The sequence below is a fragment of the Balaenoptera acutorostrata genome, chromosome 12, assembly GCF_949987535.1.
Source record: "Balaenoptera acutorostrata chromosome 12, mBalAcu1.1, whole genome shotgun sequence".
NCBI lineage: Eukaryota > Metazoa > Chordata > Mammalia > Artiodactyla > Balaenopteridae > Balaenoptera > Balaenoptera acutorostrata.
This window is the reverse complement of record NC_080075.1, coordinates 67983117-68004607: the sequence shown is the minus strand read 5'-3', so window position 1 is coordinate 68004607 and position 21491 is coordinate 67983117. Positions and strand designations below refer to the sequence as shown.

Sequence of the window (21491 nt, the reverse complement as noted above, 5' to 3'; positions counted from 1 at the left end):
ATAATCATCACCTTTCAAAGTAATTTTGGACAGTTTGATGAAATTTCAATAGTAAATTCCATGCTGAGAGTATTCAATGTTTAAAAATTACTAGAAGGTCAGAAGAAATTTCTCGATTTCATAAGCAAACACTTTGATGATGTGAGAATAATAGATGCTTGAAGTTGATCTGGTTTATTAAAGATGGCCCAAGTTTTCCCTTGGTTTTGCCTTCCTATTTTTAAAAGGTGCAGCCTGCCTCAGATCTGTGCTTGCAAGTTATCATTTTGTCTTCACCATAAGCTCAAATCACAAAATTGAAATTCATTTTCTGGGTTTATTGTAGGATACTTAACCAGAGGTAAACTTTACTTTGTTGGGGAAAGCAAAGAATAGGTCTTTTATAACTGAGCAAAGTAGACAAAGTAGCAATGTTGACTTTATTCAAGAGAGAGTCTGGAACTTGAATAGAGTTTAAGTGTAGATGTTAAGAATTATTAAAGAAATTACTTCCTTGGACTTCCCTGGTGGCACAGTGGTTAAGAATCTGCCTGCCAATGCAGGGGACCTGGGTTCAAGCCCTGGTCTGGGAAGATCCCACATGCAACAGAGCAACTAAGCCTGTGCACCACAACTACTGAGCCTGCGCTCTAGATCCCACAAGCCACAACTACTGAGCCCACATGCCACAACTACTGAAGCCCGCACACCTAGAGCCCGTGCTCTGCAACAAGAGAAGCCACCGCAAGGAGAAGCCTGCGCACCACAACAAAGAGTAGCCCCTCCCCCGCTCGCCGCAACTAGAGAAAGCCCACGTGCAACAACGAAGACCCAGTGCAGCCTAAAATAAATAAATAAATTAATTAATTTTTTTATAAGAAATTACTTCCTTAAGACTTACTGGTAGGGACTTCCCTGCTGGCGCAGTGGTTAAGAATCTGCCTGCCAATGCAGGGGACACGGGTTCGAGCCCTGGTCTGGGAAGATCCCACATGCCGCGGAGCAACTAGGCCCGTGAGCCACAATTGCTGAGCCTGCGCATCTGGAGCCTGTGCTCCGCAACAAGAGAGGCCGCAATAGTGAGAGGCCCGCGCACCGCGATGAAGAGTGGCCCCCACTTGCCACAACTAGGGAAAGCCCTCGCACAGAAACGAAGACCCAACACAGCCATAAATAAATAAATAAATTAATTAATTAAACAAACAAAAAAAAAAGACTTACTGGTATAGGGAAGAGGTTTAGGGTCTGAGATTCCAGTACCCTGAATTGAATAGTCTGTTCTATTATACATTGGAACTAACATTTAACCTTGGGATCTAGATCTGTAGTTAGGGAGAAGATCCCTGCCATTGGTAGTCACAGGGATGCTCTAAAAACCAGGTGGGATGGTATGTCTGATAGTGCTTCAAATGATAATTCACAAAACTGTTCAGATACAAGTCTTTTAAAATTATTAATGAATTTATCTACTAAGCAAATTGATGTATTTTACATTATTGTTTTCACAGAGCATTAAAAGAATAGCAAGGAGATGGACTTCTCTGCTTTTTAAAGGACCACTGATTTTCCAAATCTGTTGCCCATTACATGAAATTATTAGTTTACAAATACAGATAACATGTCCCTGGTTCTCTTTTTCCCGGAGTGACTATTGACCTGTGTTTGGCAGATGCTTTGAGTTCATTCTTGCTCTTTGAGTGAACAAATAACTAACGCGTCTTAAAATTTGTTCCGAGGAACTCTGGGGATCCTCAAGACCCTTCAGGGAATCTGCAGGGTCCTCCCCTTTCCCACTTCATGTTTGCGTGAGGCCAGATTTTATTCATACATTTCAACCAAAGCAATATATAACAACAAATCGAATGTAGAGGCAGGTATGAAATCAAGATCTCTTCTATTAAACTATAACCCATTTTCAAAATTTACAGAACTTCGAAAGAGATTTTCTTAAATGTAAAACAATACCACTTTTCCTCACCAAAAATTTTTTTGTTGTTGTTTGGAAAAGAGTTATTTTTCATTAAAAAATATGTTATTTGTATTAATGTATAATAGCTGCTAACTCATTTTTCATTATGAAGAAATTGTAATGCCACACAGATTTGGATCACATTTGAAGATACCAGTTTGTTTTAACAGACCAACCCTTAGGGTTTTCTGGGGGGCGCATAAAACTGAGATACTTTGACATAATAACATTTCAATTTTATTTCTAGTTCTGGCAGTTTACTTTTAAAAGGCACTCCTTTCAATTCTGTTTATACTTTTCCCCCTTCTTCCTCAGGTTTGTTTAAGCATCTTAAATACATGGCATGGAAGACCAGAAGAGAAGTGGAATCCTCAGACCTCAAGCTTTTTGCAAGTAAACAAATTTCTCTTACAGTTTCACTTAGAAAATAAGGAACCATCTTGGTTTAAGAACATTTTTTTTAGCGACCAAGAATAAACATAGTAAACCATAAAAAATAAGCTAGATTGATAGGAAGTACATATTAAATAGCTTATAGGTGAGCAGTTAGTACAATGGAGTTATAGCTCATTTTGAGTTTAGAATCTTAAGTTAGGACATTAGAATTTTCTTTTTGTCAAAATTCCCTTTTAAAAAGTCCCTAACTTGCCTTAAAGTACACTCTGGTGCAACAAGATCAGGCAAGACAGATTAGCCTCTTCCACCTCCCAGTCACTATAAGGCTCAAACTCAGGTGAGTAGAATTTAATAACTACTAGTGTTACATATCTCTCCACACATGATATGGTTCTTCTGTAATCTAGTTAATAATGGGACTCGGTGCTTCCCTGGTGGCGCAGTGGTTAAGAATCCACCTGCCAGTGCAGGCGACACGGGTTTGACCCCTGGTCCAGGAAGATCCCCCGTGCTGCGGAGCAACTAAGCCTGTATGCCACAACTACTGAGCCTGTGCCCTAGAGCCCGTGGGCCACAACTACTGAGCCTGCGCTCCTAGAGCCCGTGCTCTGCAACAAGAGAAGCCACCACAATGAGAAGCCCTCCCACTGCAATGAAGAATAGCCCCCACTTGCTGCAACTAGAGAAAGCCCGCATGCAACAACGAAGACCCAACACAGCCAAAAATAAAATAAATAAAATAAATAAATTTAAAAATAAAAATTAAAAAAATAATGGGTCTCATCTGAGGTTTAGAAGTACTGTCTTGGAATTCATAAAACTTGGGATTTGCCATTCTTATTTTGCAGAGCACTTAACGCACATGTTTCATAGTCTTGAATTTTTTTTTTTTAATTTTTATTTATTCATTTATTTATTCATTCATTTATGGCTGTGTTGGGTCCTCGTTTCTGTGCGAGGGCTTTCTCCAGTTGTGGCAAGTGGGGGCCACTCTTCATCACGGTGCGCGGGCCTCTCACTGTAGCGGCCTCTCTTGTTGCGGAGCACAGGCTCCAGACGCGCAGGCTCAGTAATTGTGGCTCACGGGCGTAGTTGCTCCGCGGCATGTGGGATCTTCCCAGACCAGGGCTCGAACCCGTGTCCCCTGCATTGGCAGGCAGATTCTCAACCACTGCGCCACCAGGGAAGCCCGAATTTTTTTTTAATTTTTTTTCTAATTAATTAATTAATTAATTAATTTATGGCTGTGTTGGGTCTTCGTTTCTGTGTGAGGGCTTTCTCTAGTTGCAGCAAGTGGGGGCCACTCTTCATCGCGGTGCGCGGGCCTCTCACTATCACGGCCTCTCTTGTTGCGGAGCACAGGCTCCAGAGGCGCAGGCTCAGCAATTGTGGCTCACGGGCCCAGTTGCTCCGCGGCATGTGGGATCTTCCCAGACCAGGGCTCGAGCCCGTGTCCCCTGCATTGGCAGGCAGATTCTCAACCACTGCGCCACCAGGGAAGCCCCAGTCTTGAATTTTTTAAGTTAATTTTCACAAGCCATTTGAGTACATAAAATAAAATGTTATATAGTATCCCATCAAATTTTTTTTGCTGATGCTTTATCTTAATAGTTCAGAATTCCAGCAAAGAGACAGACATATTAATAATAGGAATTAACTTTGTTGCTTGATCATTGAGGAAACAAATCACTGTTGTTGCATAATAGTTTAAACTCACATTTGCAGTTTAGTGTTTATTTTAAGAAAGACCACCATAAATTATCCCCAGGTAAGCCTGTTAAAGTTGACCTACCTTGAAAGGACTCTTTTCCTATATTCTTTTTTTTTTTTTTTTAATTTTTTTTTATAGCTACTTTATTTATTTATTTATTTATTTATTTTTTTGGCTGTGTTGGGTCTTCGGTTCGTGCGAGGGCTTTCTCTAGTTGCGGCAAGCGGGGGCCACTCTTCATCGCGGTGCGGGGACCGCTCTTCATCGCGGTGCGCGGGCCTTTCACTATCGCGGCCCCTCCCGTTGCGGGGCACAGGCTCCAGACGCGCAGGCTCAGTAGTTGTGGCTCACGGGCCCAGTTGCTCCGTGGCATGTGGGATCTTCCCAGACCAGGGCTTGAACCCGTGTCCCCTGCATTAGCAGGCAGATTCCTATATTCTTATATTGAATTAGGTAAAAGAGATATGAAAAATCATTCTTTAGGATGTGACTTTTTTAGGTTCTCTGAAAAGACCTTGAAGCAGCTCCATGAATTAAAGAAATAGTACTGTAATATAAGTTTTTCCTTTGTGCTAATATGGAGACTCAAGAAAAACAGAGATTATATGATTCATGCAAAGTAACTAAGGAAGTTACTAGAATGTTCCCCCAAGTAACTATAATACTTCTTCATTTGAGAAATGATTATGTAGGGGGAGGGATAAATTAGGAGTTTGGGATTAGCAGCTATAGGCTACTATATATAAAATAGATAAACAACAAGGTCCTACTGTATAGCACAGGGATCTATATTCAATATCTTGTAATAACCTATAATGGAAAAGAATATGAAAAGAATATATGTATTCACTTTGCTGTACACCAGAAACTAACACAACGTTGTAAATCACCTATACTTCAATTTAAAAAACTAAAAAAGAAATGATTGTCAATTCTAGTTCAAAAACCTTAGAATATTTTTCTACATGTATGTTACTCTTGTCAACAGAAACTATTTTTATGATGAGTTTTACTCTGAAAGGAAACTCAGAGATATCCTGTTTTTCATGAAGTAAATTAGACTTACCTGAGAATTGGAATCAATTTTTGAAATTTTTGTTGGATTTATGTAGTTTTAAAAATAAATTTACAGTTTTCAAAGCTTTTTAGTTTAAAATTGGATTTGCTTTTAACTTTTATATTATCTGTATGTCTAATATATACCAAAAATCCTATGAAATAAAGAAACTTATTCTGAAGTGTTTAAATTTTACAACTTTGAAAACTTACTACACATAAAGTATGATCTTTTCTGTATTTTCCCTTCAAGGTTTTTTGTCATATACATAGTTTACATAGTCATAATTAACATAGTAGATAATTATTTGTATATTGCTTTGTTCACCTAACATTAGAGCATATCCATCTTCCCAGTTTACAATTTTATAATTTGTAAATGCTATGTAATAATCTTTTGAGTTCATATAGTATAATTGAACTATTTCACCACTGTTGACTAAATATTTCACTTTTATTATTTTAGTTTTACAAATAATACCATTATTATATGACTTTCTTTACATTTTAGATGGTTTACTGAATATAGATTTCCAGATCTGTGACAAAATTGACTTGAGCAAGAACAAGAGAGGCTATATCTTTTCTGTGGCAAGAGTGAATCGCCTTGTTTTCTCCAGATCTTAGGGGAAAATTTTCAGTCTTTCCCCATTGAGTGTGATAATAGCTGTGGATTTTTCATAAATTCCCTTCATCATGTTGAGGACATTCCCCTCTACTAGTTTCTTGAGTATTTTTTTTTTTAACATCTTTATTGGAGTATAATTGCTTTACAATGGTGTGTTAGTTTCTGCTTTATAACAAAGTGAATCAGTTATACATATACATATGTTCCCATATCCTCCCTCTTGCGTCTCCCTCCCTCCCACCCTCCCTATCCCACACCTCTAGGTGGTCACAAACCACCAAGCTGATTTCCCTGTGCTATGCGGCTCCTTCTCACTAGCTATCTATTTTACGTTTGGTAGTGTATATATGAGTATTTTTAACATGAACAGTTGTAGGATTTTGTCAAATGCTTTTTCTGCATCTATTGAAATGATTGTATTATTCTTATTTTTTATTCTATTAATATGATGTATTAATTTTTTAATATAAACCAACTTTGCTTTCCTGGGATAAAGCTCAGTTGGTTATGGTGTGTAATTCTTTTTGTATGTAACTGGATTGTTTGCTAGTGTGTGTATATATATATGTATATATATATATAGGCCATGCTGAGCGGCTTGCAGGTTCTTAGTTCCCCAACCAGGGATTGAACCCGGGCCCAGGCAGTGAAAGCGCCAAGTCCTAACCACTGGACCGCCAGGGAAGTCCCAGTTTGCTAGTATTTTTCTTGAGGATTTTTGTATCCATATTTCTAAGAAGTATTGGCCTGTATTTTTTTTGTGTGTTATACTGCTTTATAAACATCATACTAGAAACAAATGCATCTAGGTGGGAACACATTGCCCTTTGTTGTCTATTAGATTCGTTCTTCAGAGGCAGACTACAGAGGCTTAGGAAAAATTACTTAATTTCTTTACTTTTTAAATTTTATTTATTTTTGGCTGTGTGGGGTCTTTGTTGCTGCGCACGGGCTTTCACTAGTTGTGGTGAGCGGGAGCTACTCTTTGTTGCGGTGCGCAGGCTTCTCATTGCGCTGGCTTCTCTTGTTGTGGAACACAGGCTCTAGGCGCTTGGGCTTCAGTAGTCGTGGCACACAGGCTCAGTAGTTGTGGCTCGTGGGCTCTAGAGCGCAGGCTCAGTAGTTGTGACGCACGGGCTTAGTTGCTCCGTGGCATGTGGGATCTTCCCGGACCAGGGCGCGAACCCATGTCCCCTGCATTGGCAGATGGATTCTTAATCACTGTGCCACCAGGGAATTCCCATATGTGACTGGTTTTTAATGTTGCTATAATCTACCTAAAATACATATTAATGCCTTATGAATAGTTTGTTCCAGTTGGATGTTAATAAAGCTGTCATGTGCAAGAGGAGTTAAACATATTTAATGTCACATAATCAACCATTTATAAATATATTTATAATATAATAATATATAAATACTACCATTTTTCTTAAAATGGAAAGTTCTGGGAATCAGCCACTGATTATAGTTCTACTCAATAGCAGCATAATTTTCCATAGAGGAGGATACTTACTATTTTGAAAGGCTAAAAACATTTTTAACTAAGACTGTTTCTTTCTACTACCCTAAACAAGTTATTAGTTTGTATAACATAGTTTCTTGTTGCAGATATTTTGGATTGTATACTCTGTACTTTCCTGTGTTTGAAATATCTATAATAAAAATTTTTAACATACCAGACCAGGTCAAAGAATTAAATCTTCTGACAAGTTATAATTTGAAAATAAAGGCATTCATAGGAGGCAAGATTGCTGACTGGTTATGGCCTGGTAGGGTTAAAATTTTTGTTTGACACGGACAGTGAAAGGAAGCTGTTATATGGTTCTTGATTTAGTCAGCCTCTGAATAAATTATACTGAGAACATCTTGCAGTTTTGTGGATGCTAACATAAAGCTGAAGCGGAGAGGGACTGTAAATTCAGCCTATGAATAAAAGCTTTTTTGACTCTTGACTTTATGAAAATGTCAAAGAACTGACTAAGAATTGGTGAACTTACACTATGGGATGAAAATATATTCTGTTTATTATTAAGTATAACTTATATATATAGTATATTATGGTACGTAATGGATATTTTTCTGTTAATTACCAACTCATTTTCAACTCATTCTAAGGAAACACTTTAGCCAGATGTGGCTATGATGAATATTGGTTTTTTTTGGTTTGTTTTTTGGTTTGATCCAGGGAGCTCTTTTAATTAAGCTTTGTTGATCAAAATGGAACTCATGCTGACTGCTTTTTTGCATATCCCTATTACATAAGTTAAAATATATTGTTTTTAGAGTAGAAGTGATTTTGTTTTGCATTTTGCTATCTTCTGGATGTATGCTGTCATTTTCACTCCACAAAAGAATAGCTATTGTGTATTAATTACACTTATGAGCCCTACTGTTTTATACCCCTCAACCCCTTATTTAATTCTCACAGTCATCCTATAATGTAAGTAGGTATTATTTCTGTTTACAGATGACCAAAAAATGGATTCTGAGGGGATAAAGTTATTCTGCTTACCTTGGTCTCTCTGACTTCAAAACATAGTGTCTCTCAGAGTTAGATAAATCCTATTAATTTAGAATATTGAAAATCAAATCCTTTTAAAAAAAGAGAAATCCTCTTCCCAAGGATTTATTTACTGGTTTTTCATGGGAGTGTTTTATGGGCTGCAATAAAGTGTGCTGTGAAATAAAATGAGTAAGTAGGTCAGATAATTCAAGGCTCCAGAAATTCCATAAAATGAATATTTTGACTCCTAAATAGCTGAGTTCACCAAAGAAAAATAAAGTGGCATTTATATATTTCCTAAAAGGTACATGTTTAAAAAGTAAATAGAAGATGCCCATAAAAAGTAAATAATAATGTCACCCAGTGATAAAAGAGCACGTGTTATAAATTATACTTTGAATTTAATTCCAAGAAATACCAATCTCTGCTAATTTATTTGTTATCAAATGCAGATGTTATAGTTCAATTTTTTTAGCAGACAACGTTAAACTCAAATTTATTTCTCAAATGTAGTTTTCTTTGTTCTATACACAAAGCATCTATTTTTCATTTCCTGTATATAGTTTAGCTCTTTTAAAAAACCAAATGTGTTATGAATCTGAAGTAGTTTGTAAATTGTTTGAATCTCCAGCTGCTTGAGATTTATAAAATTATATTTTGTCTCAAAGGAGGTGAGGTTAAGTAAGTAACTGAATCCTATGTTACAAAATTTCTTTCTCCGCCTTTGTAGATAATGGGAATATACCCTACTCATATAAGAGGAAGATTATTTAAAAGGGAAGAGGAAAGGAACTAACAAATATGCCCTGGAAGATTATTTCAGAAGTGTCAGATTTGAGTTGGGGGAAAGTATATAGCCAAGGGAAATCACTTTCCTTTAGTGATTTATTTAGTTTCAGTAAGTTTAAAAATTATGAGATCTTTGCCTCAGAATTATACAGGTTAATTTTTTTTTCTGTAGTTGACCTTGGCCTCAGTAACATGGTTACTTCAGGTCATATTTAACTTTGTGTATTCATTAGTCACATATTTCAGGTTCAAGTTTCCATTTTTTAAATTTTTTAAGAAAATATATCCCTTGACTTCTAAGGTGCATATCCTTGATGTTGTTTAATCATCTTTCCTAATGAAAATGCAACTGCTGCTAATTGTTTTTCATTTATGAAGTGGGCAGATTATAGCTAATATTTTCCTGCCTCCAAAGATGTCATATTAGCCAGTTATATAAGTATATTAGCAAGCAGTACTATATTAACTAAGAGTGAACTCTCAATATTGGTTATATCTAGAGAAACAGACCTTCTGGTATGTAAGTAGGGGGTCAGAGGTGGTCTTAGAGCCATGTCATCTTGCCATTGAAAGCTTCTGGTAATATTTTTGTGATACCGTGAAAGTAAATTTTCCTTGGAATGAAAGTAAAGACTGCGTCATGTGTAGTTTTCCTTACAGGTGAATATTGTTAGGAGTACATTTTTAGCTTTATGCCCTTTAAGAGTAAGGACAGTTCGAGCAAAATGATGTCTAAATTGGTATGGGATGTTGATAAGCAAGTGTTTTTTTTAGTAGTTTCAGGAAATAGGATCTTCATACCTATTTTTCTCTTTCAAGGATTCAAAACATATATATAAATATTATATAAGATTCTACTGTACCTATTTTAATTTTGCTCTAATAATAAAGTATTTCAGTGTCAATTATTAACATCAATTTTATGGTGATAAAATTATGTGGAAGCACATATTAAAAGGCACTCCTAGTTGATAAAGCAAGGTATTAGTTTACTGGTAGTAAAAATGTCCTATCATAACTATTCTTTATTTCTTTGGTTCTCAGGTGTTGGTGTCTGTTCAGTCCCTTATATTAGTAGCTGAGCCTTATTTTAATGAACCAGGATATGAACGGTCTAGAGGCACTCCCAGTGGCACACAGAGTTCTCGAGAATATGATGGAAACATTCGACAAGCAACGGTTAAGTGGGCAATGCTAGAACAAATCAGAAACCCTTCACCATGTTTTAAAGAGGTATGTTTAATAAAATTAATGAAATACTTTATTAAAGACATAATGGGGTATAGTTTAGGTATTATACTTCCCTTTATATCTGTGGTATACTAAAGTTTACTCTTGTTTTTAGTCATGAAAAATCAGTAGTAATATAGTACAGAAGAATTTTTTAAACCAGTTACTTCCTAAAAGGCATCTGACTATATTTTTGGACAGTTTTATTAATTCTTTATTTTTCATGGCTACCGTTCTACTAGCATACTGTGCTAGTTATGTTAGTATATGCTAGAATATGTTACTAAAATATTCTTCATAAAAATATTCTTTTTTATTAGAGATTAAGATACTTTCTAGTTGTCTTGCAAATAGAAACTTTGCCCTTATACTAATATCTGTGTGTGAAATTGAAGAAAAAGACATTTTCTTTTCTTTAGGAAAAGTTGAACTTAGTTTCTGAAACCAGTCTTGATACTGTCACGTGCTTTCATTTTACCACATCCTGAAGTGTGGTTCTTTTCCTGTACTTAGTTATCTCTCCTTAGTCTGCCTAAAATATGATTGTATTTTTCACTTGTCACATCAGATTACTTCATCACATCTTACTTTAACTCTGTCATGAAACATTTTTCTTTCCTAAATTGTTTCCCTTGATCATTAGTTTCTTAGGTTGTGCTAGAAACACAACACTTTAGAGGAAGAATTGGCATATTTACCTGATAGAAAATTGGTCTTTAATACAGTTAAGCAAATATTATGTGTGAACTCTATGTAGCATCATACGCGAAGCTCTCCTCATTAAATAGTATCGATGAATATACTCTGAAGGAATGTAAAAACGTTTCTTCCTTTTGTTATTACTAAATGAATTTGCACTTTGAATGACATAGTTGGGTATTTTACTTTTGCAAGGGCTTGTATTCAAGGCTGTGAGTAATTACTTTTCCTAATATTACAGGAAATACAAACATGCATTTCTTTGTACTCTTAAGCATAATGTTCTGTCCCTTTTCAAGTTTGGGTTACTTACATTAAGTAATTCATTTGGCAGCCGTGTGGAATATCAGCTGTTACTAGGTACTGCCCTAAGGTACTCTGAACTCAAGAAAAAGTGAAAGTCAGTTCCTGCCCTTGATAAACTTATATTCCTTCTGTTTGTATCATAAATTAATTTCTTAGTGCCCTTAAGACTCAAATAATGTATCCAGATATGTAAACTACTTGACAAGTCTACTAGAATGTATAATAACCACCTCAAACTTAACACTGCAAAACTGCACTCTTGATTCTTCCTTCCTTTCTTCTCTCAGTAAAAGCACCATGGTCTAAACCCAAAACCCTAACCACGTGTGGCTTCATTCTTTTACTCACATACCACATTCAATCTGTTGACAAATTTCGCTCCACCATTCAAAGCATAATCAAAATTTGATGATAAAATATATTTTCGCAGTGACCAACAAGGGCTTAATTTCTAAAATATACAAACAGCTCATACAGCTCAATAACAAAAAAACAACCCAGTCAAAAAAATGGGCAGAAGACCTAAAGAGACATTTCTCCAAAGAAGGCATAGAGATGGCCAAGAAGCATATGAAAAGATGCTTAGCATTGCTAATTATTAGAGAAGTGCAAATCAGAACTACAGTGGGGTACCACCTCACACTGGTCAGAGTGGCCATCATCAAAAAATCTACAAATAACAAATGCTGGAGAGCATGTGGAGAAAAGGGAACCCTCCTACACTGTTGGTGGGAATGTAAATTGCTGCACCCACTATGGAAAACAGTGTGGAGGTTCCTTAAAAAACTAAAAATAGAGTTGCCATATGATCCAGCAATCCCACTCCTGGGCATATATCCAGAGAAAACTCTAATTCAAAATGATATATGCAGGGCTTCCCTGGTGGCGCAGTGGTTAAGAATCCGCCTGCCAATGCAAGGGACACGGGTTCCAGCCCTGGTCCGGGAAGTTCCCACATGCCGTGGGGCAACAATGCCTGTGCGCCACAACTGCTGAGCCTGTGCTCTAGAACCTGCAGACCTAGAGCCCATGCTCCGCAACAAGAAAAGCCACTGCAGTGAGAAGCCCGTGCACCACAACGAAGAGTAGCGCCCGCTTGCCACAACTAGAGAAAGCCCCACGCACAGCAACGAAGACCTAACGCAGCCAAAAATAAATTAAAAAAAAAAAAGATACATGCACCCCAATGTTCACAGCCACACTATTTACAATAGCCAAGACATGGAAGCAACCTAAATGTCCATTGATAGATGAATGGATAAAGATGTGGTATATATGCACTGGAATACTACTCATCCATAAAAAAAAAATGAAATAATGCCATATGCAGCAACAAGGATGGGCCTAGAGATTATCATACTAAGTGAAGTAAGTCAGAGAAAGACAAATACCATATGATGTCACTTATATGTGGAATCTAACTGAACTTAAATCTAAAATGAACTTATTTACAAAACAGAAACAGACTCGCAGACACAGAAAAGAAACTTATGGTTACCAAAGGGGAAAGGGGGTGGGGGAGGGATAAAGTAGGAGTTTGGAATTAGCAAATACAAACTACTGTATATAAAATAGATAAACAACAAGGTCCTACCATATAGTACAGGGAACTATATTCAGTGTTCTGTAATAAATCATAATGGAAAAGAATATGTATGTATATGTGTAACTGAATTACTTTGCTGTATCCAGAAACGGACACAACATTGTAAATCAACTATACTTCAATTAATTAATTAATTAACTAACTAATTAATTAATTAATTAAATCTTCACCACGGCCAGCCTATTTCAAGCTCCCATTACTGGGACTTCCCTGGTGGCGCAGTGATTAAGACCGCACTGCCAATGCGGGGGCCCAGGTTTGATCCCTGGTCAGGGAACTAGATCCCACATGCATGCTGCAACTAAAGAGCCACCAAGCCACAACTAAGCAGCCCGCCTGCCGCAACTAAGACCCGGCGCAGGGACTTCCCTGGTAGCACATGGGTTAAGAATCTGCCTGCCAACTCAGGGGACACGGGTTCGATCCCTGGTCCGGGAAGATCCCTCATGCCGTGGAGCAACTGAGCCCCTGCACCACAACTAGTGAGCCTCCACTCTAGAGCCCGCGAGCCACAACTACTGAGCCTGCATGCCACGACTACTGAGACCGCATGCCACGACTACTGAAGCCCACACATCTAGAGCCCATGCTCCGCAACAAGAGAAGCCACCACAATGAGAAGCCCATGCACCACAACAAAGAGTAGCCCCTGCTCCCCACAACTAGAGAAAGCCCACGTGCAACAATGAAGACCCAACGCAGCCAAAAATAAATAAATAAATTTATTTATTAAAAAAAAAAAAAAGACCTGGCACAACCAAATAAATAAATAAATATTTTTTAAAAACCAAACAAACAGGGCTTCCCTGGTGGCGCAGTGGTTGAGAATCTGCCTGCCAATGCAGGGGACACGGGTTTGAGCCCCGGTCTGGGAAGATCCCACATGCCGCGGAGCAGCTAGGCCCGTGAGCCACAATTACTGAGCCTGCGCGTCTGGTGCCTGTGCTCCGCAACAAGAGAGGCCGCGATAGTGAGAGGCCCGCGCACCGCGATGAAGAGTGGCCCCCGCTTGCCGCAACTAGAGAAAGCCCTCGCACAGAAACGAAGACCCAACACAGCCATAAATAAATAAAATTCTTTAAAAAAAAAAAAAAAAAAAAAAAAAAAAAACCAAACAAACAAAAAATCAAGCTACCATTACCTATTGCTTGAATTGTTGAAGTAGTTTTCTGATTTCGCTGCTTCCACTTTGTCCTTCTACAATGGTTCTCCACGCGTAATCAGATCATCTCACTCCATTGACTTCCCATTAAATGAAGAGGAAAACACAGAGTCCTTACCGTAGCCTTCAAAACTCTGCATTGTCTGGCTCCTGTCTGCCTATCCTTCAGCATCTCTAAGAGTTCAAAGGCTTTTGATACCAAATGTTAGGTTGTGGAACAACTGGAGCTCTGATATATCAATAGTTTCTAACATATCAATACTTTCAGGTAATAAGCTTAATATATGCTTTATGACTAGCAATTCCATTCCTTGGTATATGCTCAATAGCAGTTGTGTACATGTTGGGTGTAGAGAATGTTCATAACATTGCCAAAAATTGGAAACACTCTGATCAGCAGAATGAATGGAGAAATTATGGAATTTTCATAAAGTGGAATACAGCAGTGTAAATGAGTGAACTCCTTCACACATTAAGATGGACAAATATCATAAACACAATAAAGAGCATAAGAAGCCAGGCACAAGAGTACTTTCTATATGATTCTATTTATAAAAGTTCAAAACTGAGTTAAACTCATACTTAAAGAAGTTAGTATAGTGTATACTTTTGGATGAGGGTTAATGGTGAGAAGTAGCACAAGGGGGTCTTCCGGCGTGCTTGGTATATGTTATGTTTCTTATCTAAGTAGAGGTTGTTTTCTTGTGTTCACTGTGGGAAAATGCATTCAGTTATACACATGATTTGGGCACTTTTCTGTGTATGTTAAACGTCAGTTTTTAAATGTATTGAAAGAAATTTGTAAGTATACACAGTCAGTCAGTGTAATTCGTTGGTTCATGCTTAAAGTTTTGTTTTGTTTTCTGGAAGAATACACTGCTAACACAGGGGACTCAGAGTGGGGACATGACTTTTACAAAAAGGAAATAAGTATAATTTGAAACAATAATTCTTTCTCATCTTTTAGAACCTAGCTCACATTAAAGGGGTACCCCTTGTCCATGAATGCTTTTCTAATTTTCCCAATCAGTTGTGGCCTGCTACTTTTTTAATGTCATGGGATTTGTTTTTGTTTTTTATTGTTGTTGTTTTGTATTTTTCAAAGCATATCTTTTTCTTGTGCACTCATCTCCCATCTTATTCTGTAACGGTTATCATGGTTCTTCGTGTCAGGTTCTTTCGTACTCATTTTTGTATCCCTGTATGCATCAAACTCAATAACTTATTGGTGTTTTATGTCCGTTCCCAGTTTTTCCTAATGATTTTTCCCTTGTAGATATTATTGCCTTTTCTTTAGAGGAGACAAGCTCATTGGGCAATGTAGTAAGTAGCTCACCCAGAGTACAGAATAATAATTCCAAAATGATCTATTTTCTAACTTAAATTTGTCAAAAATAGACTTTTACTACATACACAGAAATTTCACTCAGTTTTTCAAAGAAAGAATTTTAAAAATCTGAAATGTAAAGCACATTTATCACAAGGAGTTAAACATCATAAAATAAAATCTTGTTTATAAGTTAACCAGAGGACAAAATTAAGAGAGTAATAATGTTGCCTATTTTGGGCTATGTTCTGATTTCTGTGCGAATGCCTGTGATTGAGAATCTCTTTACTCTACTAAATGTTCTTTGAGTTCTCTTTGAAAGATAGAAATTGACAGTTTTTCTGTTGTCAATACTTTTTCTCCTGGTTATTCATTTATTTACATTTGCCTTCTGACTATTGTTTTGTAGATGTCTTATGTTCTCTGGATAGGATTAACTACTGACATGTCTGAGTGGGATTGGGCATTATTTTCTGCTTATAGAACTGGGTATTTCAACACAAGTCATCTGATGTCATAATCCTGATTCTTCCCTGTTAATAATGTAGAGTGTTCACCACATTGAGTTTTGTGCAGAGAAAAAAAATGTCATGTCTTTTAAATTTCATGTTTTTGTAATGCCACATACTTTGTCTTTTAAATTCTGACCCGATCACATTTTGTTCTCTTGCTTGGTTTATTCTTAAGGTTATACATAAACATTTTTACTTGAAAAGAGTTGAGATCATGGCCCAGTGTGAGGAGTGGATTGCAGACATCCAGCAGCACAGCAGTGATAAGCGGGTAGGCAGGACCATGTCTCACCATGCAGCAGCTCTCAAGGTGAGTAACCCTCCCTAACAGGAGCCTTGTCAGTGGCTTTAAAAGAAGAGTCATATATTCACTGACAGAACCGTGAGGACCGCTAGAAAGAAACATTAAATTTATTAAGTTCAGAGGTTACCCAAAATCTATAGAAAAGATACATTCCTTTTGACAATGAAGTGACAGTTCCTAAAATTAAAAATGAGTATGGGGGCTGAGCCAACAGAGCTTCATAGACTTGTTTGACAATGATGGCAACAAAATGTGCTCTGTGACAGTTTGCATTAGCTTTTCCCTGAGCCTCTTACCTTCCAGAATTTTATTACTTGGAGTAATGAGGGAGATGGTAGCTGCAGAGCCTCCAACAGCTGATAGGTGTGGAAGCGTCTGTGATACAATCCTGTTTTGGGGAGGTGAGATGTTGTTTTCCACTTGGGTGTTCACAGAATGGAAATGTAGTACATGATGGTTTTGGAGATTTTTTTTTTTTTTAATGTGGGAATCATACCTTCAAAGGCCACCCTTTTTTCCCTGCCTTGGGAGATACCTGTCTTTACTCACCTCTGTTCCTTTTATCCTACACTGATTATGGTCATCTCTACTGGCTCCTTTCCTTCTAACTTTAAAAGTATCTTCACTTAAAATGATTAGATGATAATGATAAGGATTTACTAGTTTTTTTAATTGGTGAATTTTTTTAATGTCCCTATTTTTCAGGTTACATACAGAAATATTTACGAATGTAAAGCCATACACTATCTGGGGTTTGCTTCAAAACAAAATGAGAAAAGTGGTGGGGATATAGATGAAAGAAGACTAGCTCTGAGTTGATAAAATGTTGAAGCTCGGTGATAGATTCATTGATTCAAGTATATTCTGCTTACTTCTGTATGTGTTTGAGATTTTCCATTATAAAAACCTTTAAAAAGAAATTTTTTTTTCCCTTACATTTGCATCCCCTTAAGCTAGTTTTATTTTGCCCCTGTTATTATAAAAATGTTTCTCTCCTTTTACTACAAAAACTAGAGCTGTTAACACTTTTGCCTCCATTTTTATTTTTATTTATTTATTTTATTTATTTATTTATTTTTATTTTTTGGCTGTGTTGGGTCTTCGTTTCTGTGCGAGGGCTTCCTCTAGTTGCGGCAAGCGGGGGCCACTCTTCATCGCGGTGCGCAGGCCTCTCACTATCGCGGCCTCTCTTGTTGCGGAGCACAAGCTCCAGACGCGCAGGCTCAGTAGTTGTGGCTCACGGGCCTAGTTGCTCCGCGGCATGTGGGATCTTCCCAGACCAGGGCTCGAACCCGTGTCCCCTGCATTAGCAGGCAGATTCTCAACCACTGCGCCACCAGGGAAGCCCTGCCTCCATTTTTAAATAACCCTCTCACCAATCAACGTTTTACAGTTGAATTTCCATTCTATGAAAGTTACCCACTATCCAATTCTCAAAGCCAGTGACCCTGGCTCTGCTCTCTACGCACCTCTCTCCCCTCCGTGCATCTCTCTCCCCTCCAGGCTTTACAGATGCTTACTTTCGCCTGCTCTACTGGCTCACTTCCACTCAGTTTTCAGCTTAAATTTCACTTCATGGAAACTTGCCTTGACTTTTAAATTAGATGATTTCAGTATAATCTCTTGTAACACTGTTGCCTACTTAATAAAAACAGTCCTAACACTGGTCTAATGTGTTTTTTTCTCTATACTTTTCATCTGTGGGCTATCTTGGCTCCTCTTCTCACACTCTTAATTCTTTCAGCTTGTTTTTTCTTTCCCCTTCTCCTGAATGATTGTGTACCTAAAGCCTTACTATTTGGCCCTTAGGACTATTTTATTCTCTTTCTCTATCATTGTGTCTATACCCCTGACACTGGCCATTTTCTCTTTAAAACTGACTTTGCAAACTGTTGTCTGCTCTTAGCTTTCTCAAAGTCATACTACTGGCATTTTTACTTGAATGCCCTGTCATCACTCTCCGTTTAAGATCTAAAACAGAGAACTTATCTTTCCTTCAATCAAATTTTATAACTTTCTGTATTTTCTTAATTTTAAACAACTTTTCTCTGTCTTAAAATCTTCAGATTGTATTTAACTCTGGCTTCATCTAGTATACCTACCTGGTCAGTGCTAGGTCCTGTCAGTGCTGCCTTCCTACGGGGATTCTCCTCCCCATTATTCTCCTCAGTTCCCATAGCTCAATCAGTCTTCCTCGCCTCTTGTTCTCCCCCTTCCAGTTCCTTCTGTGGTGCATAACCAGATTGATCCTCCCCAAGTGTGTGCTTAGATATATCTTTCCCTTACACAAAACCTCAGTGGCTAAAGTCCAGCTTCTTTTGCTTTGTTATTTCAGTCAGTGTCTTGTTTTTATCTCAAATTCTTACTCTTTGTTGTTTCTGTAATGCCCTGATTTGGAAATCCCTATCCTGAATCAGTCCAAATTTATATCATCTCAGGTATACTTTTGCTGCTGAGTGCTACTTGAGAAAAGTGTGCAGCTGTTCAGTTTAATTTCACAATAAAAGCATAGTATTCCCATCTCAACTGGGCCTTCATAATTGTCCTTTTTTTTTTTTCTTCCCTAGTTAGTGTTTTCTTCTGTTGTCCATGGTGGAAGGGAAATTGGGGCTAGAAAAATTTCGAGTTACCAGTATGTAAATATACTTTGAAACCTTAAAAATGGCTGCAAATGTGTAGTTGTCTTATCTTGCTTATATGTCTTCTACTTCTAACCAAAGTTTAGGCTCTGTAAAATCAGAGATCATATAGTTGGTCCTCCATATCCACAGGGGATTGGTTCCAGGATCCCCTGCAAATACCAAAATCCACAGATGCTCAAGTCCCTTAGATAAAACGGCCTAGTACAGTCAGGTCTTTTTATCCAGCTGTGTCCTCCTTATTTTACACATTGCTTTTACATTGTTACTGTTGAGCACAGTGCCTTGTTCTATAAATGTTGGTTAATTTTCAAAGTCAGCTATTGACACAACTAATTTTCAAAGCCCTTGGTGTGAGATTTGAGGTCATTTCTCTCCCACTAGAAATTTATAAACTAAAACTTAAAGTCTGTAAACAACCAACCACTCTCTGTTAACATCTCTATATCCTTCCGTAAGTGGCAGTATGGGGTAATGCAAAGTTATGTACTCTCTCTAGATCTTCTTTTTCATTTGCTTACATTTTTAAAAATTCCGATGATTAAATTACTTATAAGGTGTAAGCCAAGCATTACATGAGGCAATGAGTATGAAACATTTCAAACGTTTTACATAGGGCCTAGTACCTGATAAATACTGTTTTTATTCACTAAAATAGCAGTGGTTTTATTTTAATTTATGGACTGTCTCTCAAAAATTTTAGTCAGAGGCAGCGTGTATTACAAGTCAAGATGTTATTCTCTTTAATTTAAAACTATATATGGCAAATGACTGGCGTCCTCTAAGTCATTAGTAATGCTGTTTTTGTTACCGGTGTTGGGGCATTGGTGGGGTGTGTGGGCACGCTACTCAGTACTCAGGGCTTACCAGCAGCATCAGTTGCTTTGAGGTTAGAGATTTGTGCCAACTTTGTTCACTGCCTGTTAGAGCAGCTAGCTTAAGGAAGGTCTTAATAAATATTTGTAGACCCAATGCTTTGGGTTTTGTTTTGAACTCAATTCTTCCCTCCAATGATGTTGTGCTAGTATCCCAGGGTTTACAGTTCTAACATCACTCATTTCCCCCTGCGTAGCGTCACACTGCTCAGCTCCGAGAAGAGCTGCTGAAACTTCCCTGCCCTGAAGACTTGGACCCTGATGCCGATGATGCCTCGGAGATGTGCAGTGCCACAGCCGGTGCTGAGGAGACTCTAATGCATGATCAGGTCAAAGCCAGCAGCAGTAAAGAACTCCCCAGTGACTTCAAATTGTGAGCTGCATTGATATGGACTTCATAGACGCAGAGGCTTTGAAGCACAAGCCAAATATGTCAATATTTGTATGTAAGAAACTAATTATGTAATAGGTAATGAAACTGAAACTATACTACACCCTTAAGGAGATCCAGTTTAATTCAAGGTGATCTTTTATTTACCTGTACAAGAGTGTAAACTTTTTTGTGCTTTTATTTTTCAATTGTGAGAACCACTGATTGGTATGTTCAACAAATTTGTGTATACAAAGAAATGGATAAATCACTGATTATATAAGGGAAACTACCTTAGGAAAGAATGTTTACTGAATTTTTTTTTTTTTTTTTTTTTACTGTAGAGTGAAGGGTTGTTAACAAGGAATATATATTGGTCATTCTTACAACTACTATTTAAAGTCAGCAACTTTTCACTGAATTTGATAGATTTTATGTTTGGCCATATCTTCATGCTCGTATTTGATTTCTGAAGACCTCCTACATACACTTCAATAAAAGTTAAATGGACATACTCCCTCTTTTTTGATTTACTGGTACATTTTTTAAATGATAAATCTGCCATAAAATGCATTATAGCTGGAGACTTGCACTTGTATGGATAAATTTATTACATTCAACGTATTTAATTTTATGCTTTCTAAAATTCTAAGATGCAGAAAAATAAATGAACATGATTTTATTCTATGCCAATATTTGGGCCTGTGAATGTATCTGTTATTTGAATTTAAGTATATGAAGAGGAATGGTCAATTTGAAAAGTCACTCTAAACTGAGTTTTTCCTAAAGGGCTCCTTTCTTCCTGGACTATCTGGTTTTACTACTAACGTCACATGTATGTATTAAACATTGAGGCTCTGTAGAGCAGAGAGGATGTACCTCTCTGGTGCTGTTACAGTACATTCTGTACTTGCCATATAGGCTCATTTTCATGCAAATTCTTCCTAGAGCCAAATAAATAAAGACTTAGGTGTATTAGTATGTCTTGTTTCTAAAACAGTTTGCCATGGTGTGAAATGCTATTTCTACAAAGAATTGGACACTTTCAAGAGCTGCTCATGGGAAAGGGAAGGCTGTTTTTTTCAAGACCAGTTATCACAAAGGAAGAGCTAAGGTGGTTCTTGATAGTGTTTATGTAAAATAAACTGGCGTGTGGAAACCCTAAATCTGGAGCTGACCTGAAGGAGAAGCTGTATCCTGAACAGTGAGTTACTCTCTGAAGGAAAAGGGGAACTAGGGATCATGATACTCTCTCCACAAGGTACAGAGCTCCTTAAAGTGAATAAAGTGTGTGACCAGGAAATCAAAGGTTCCAAAACACATAACATTAGGTCTAGTGGGTGATGAGTTACACAAGCATGACAAAATCGACTCAGTTTATAAGAAAGCAGAGTCAATTAAATGTTACTCACAGACCTGCTATCTTG

The 21491-nt window shown here is 37.5% G+C and overlaps 1 protein-coding gene across 7 annotated transcripts in view; it reads left to right on the top strand.

Annotated features, from left to right (window-relative positions):
• The window catches only part of BIRC6 (baculoviral IAP repeat containing 6), a 249296-nt gene extending 228539 nt beyond the window's left edge, over positions 1-20757 (top strand). For 6 of the 7 annotated variants that reach the window (XM_057557865.1, XM_057557863.1, XM_057557862.1 and 3 more), the window contains 4 exons: positions 2264-2341; positions 10079-10267; positions 16052-16186; positions 19892-20757. In XM_057557865.1, the coding sequence (XP_057413848.1) occupies positions 2264-2341; positions 10079-10267; positions 16052-16186; positions 19892-20071 (582 nt within the window). In that variant the 3' untranslated portion in view covers positions 20072-20757. The remainder of the gene's footprint in view (positions 1-2263; positions 2342-10078; positions 10268-16051; positions 16187-19891) is intronic. The other variant, XM_057557864.1, reaches the window with a different exon arrangement.
• Positions 20758-21491: the final 734 nt, after the last annotated feature.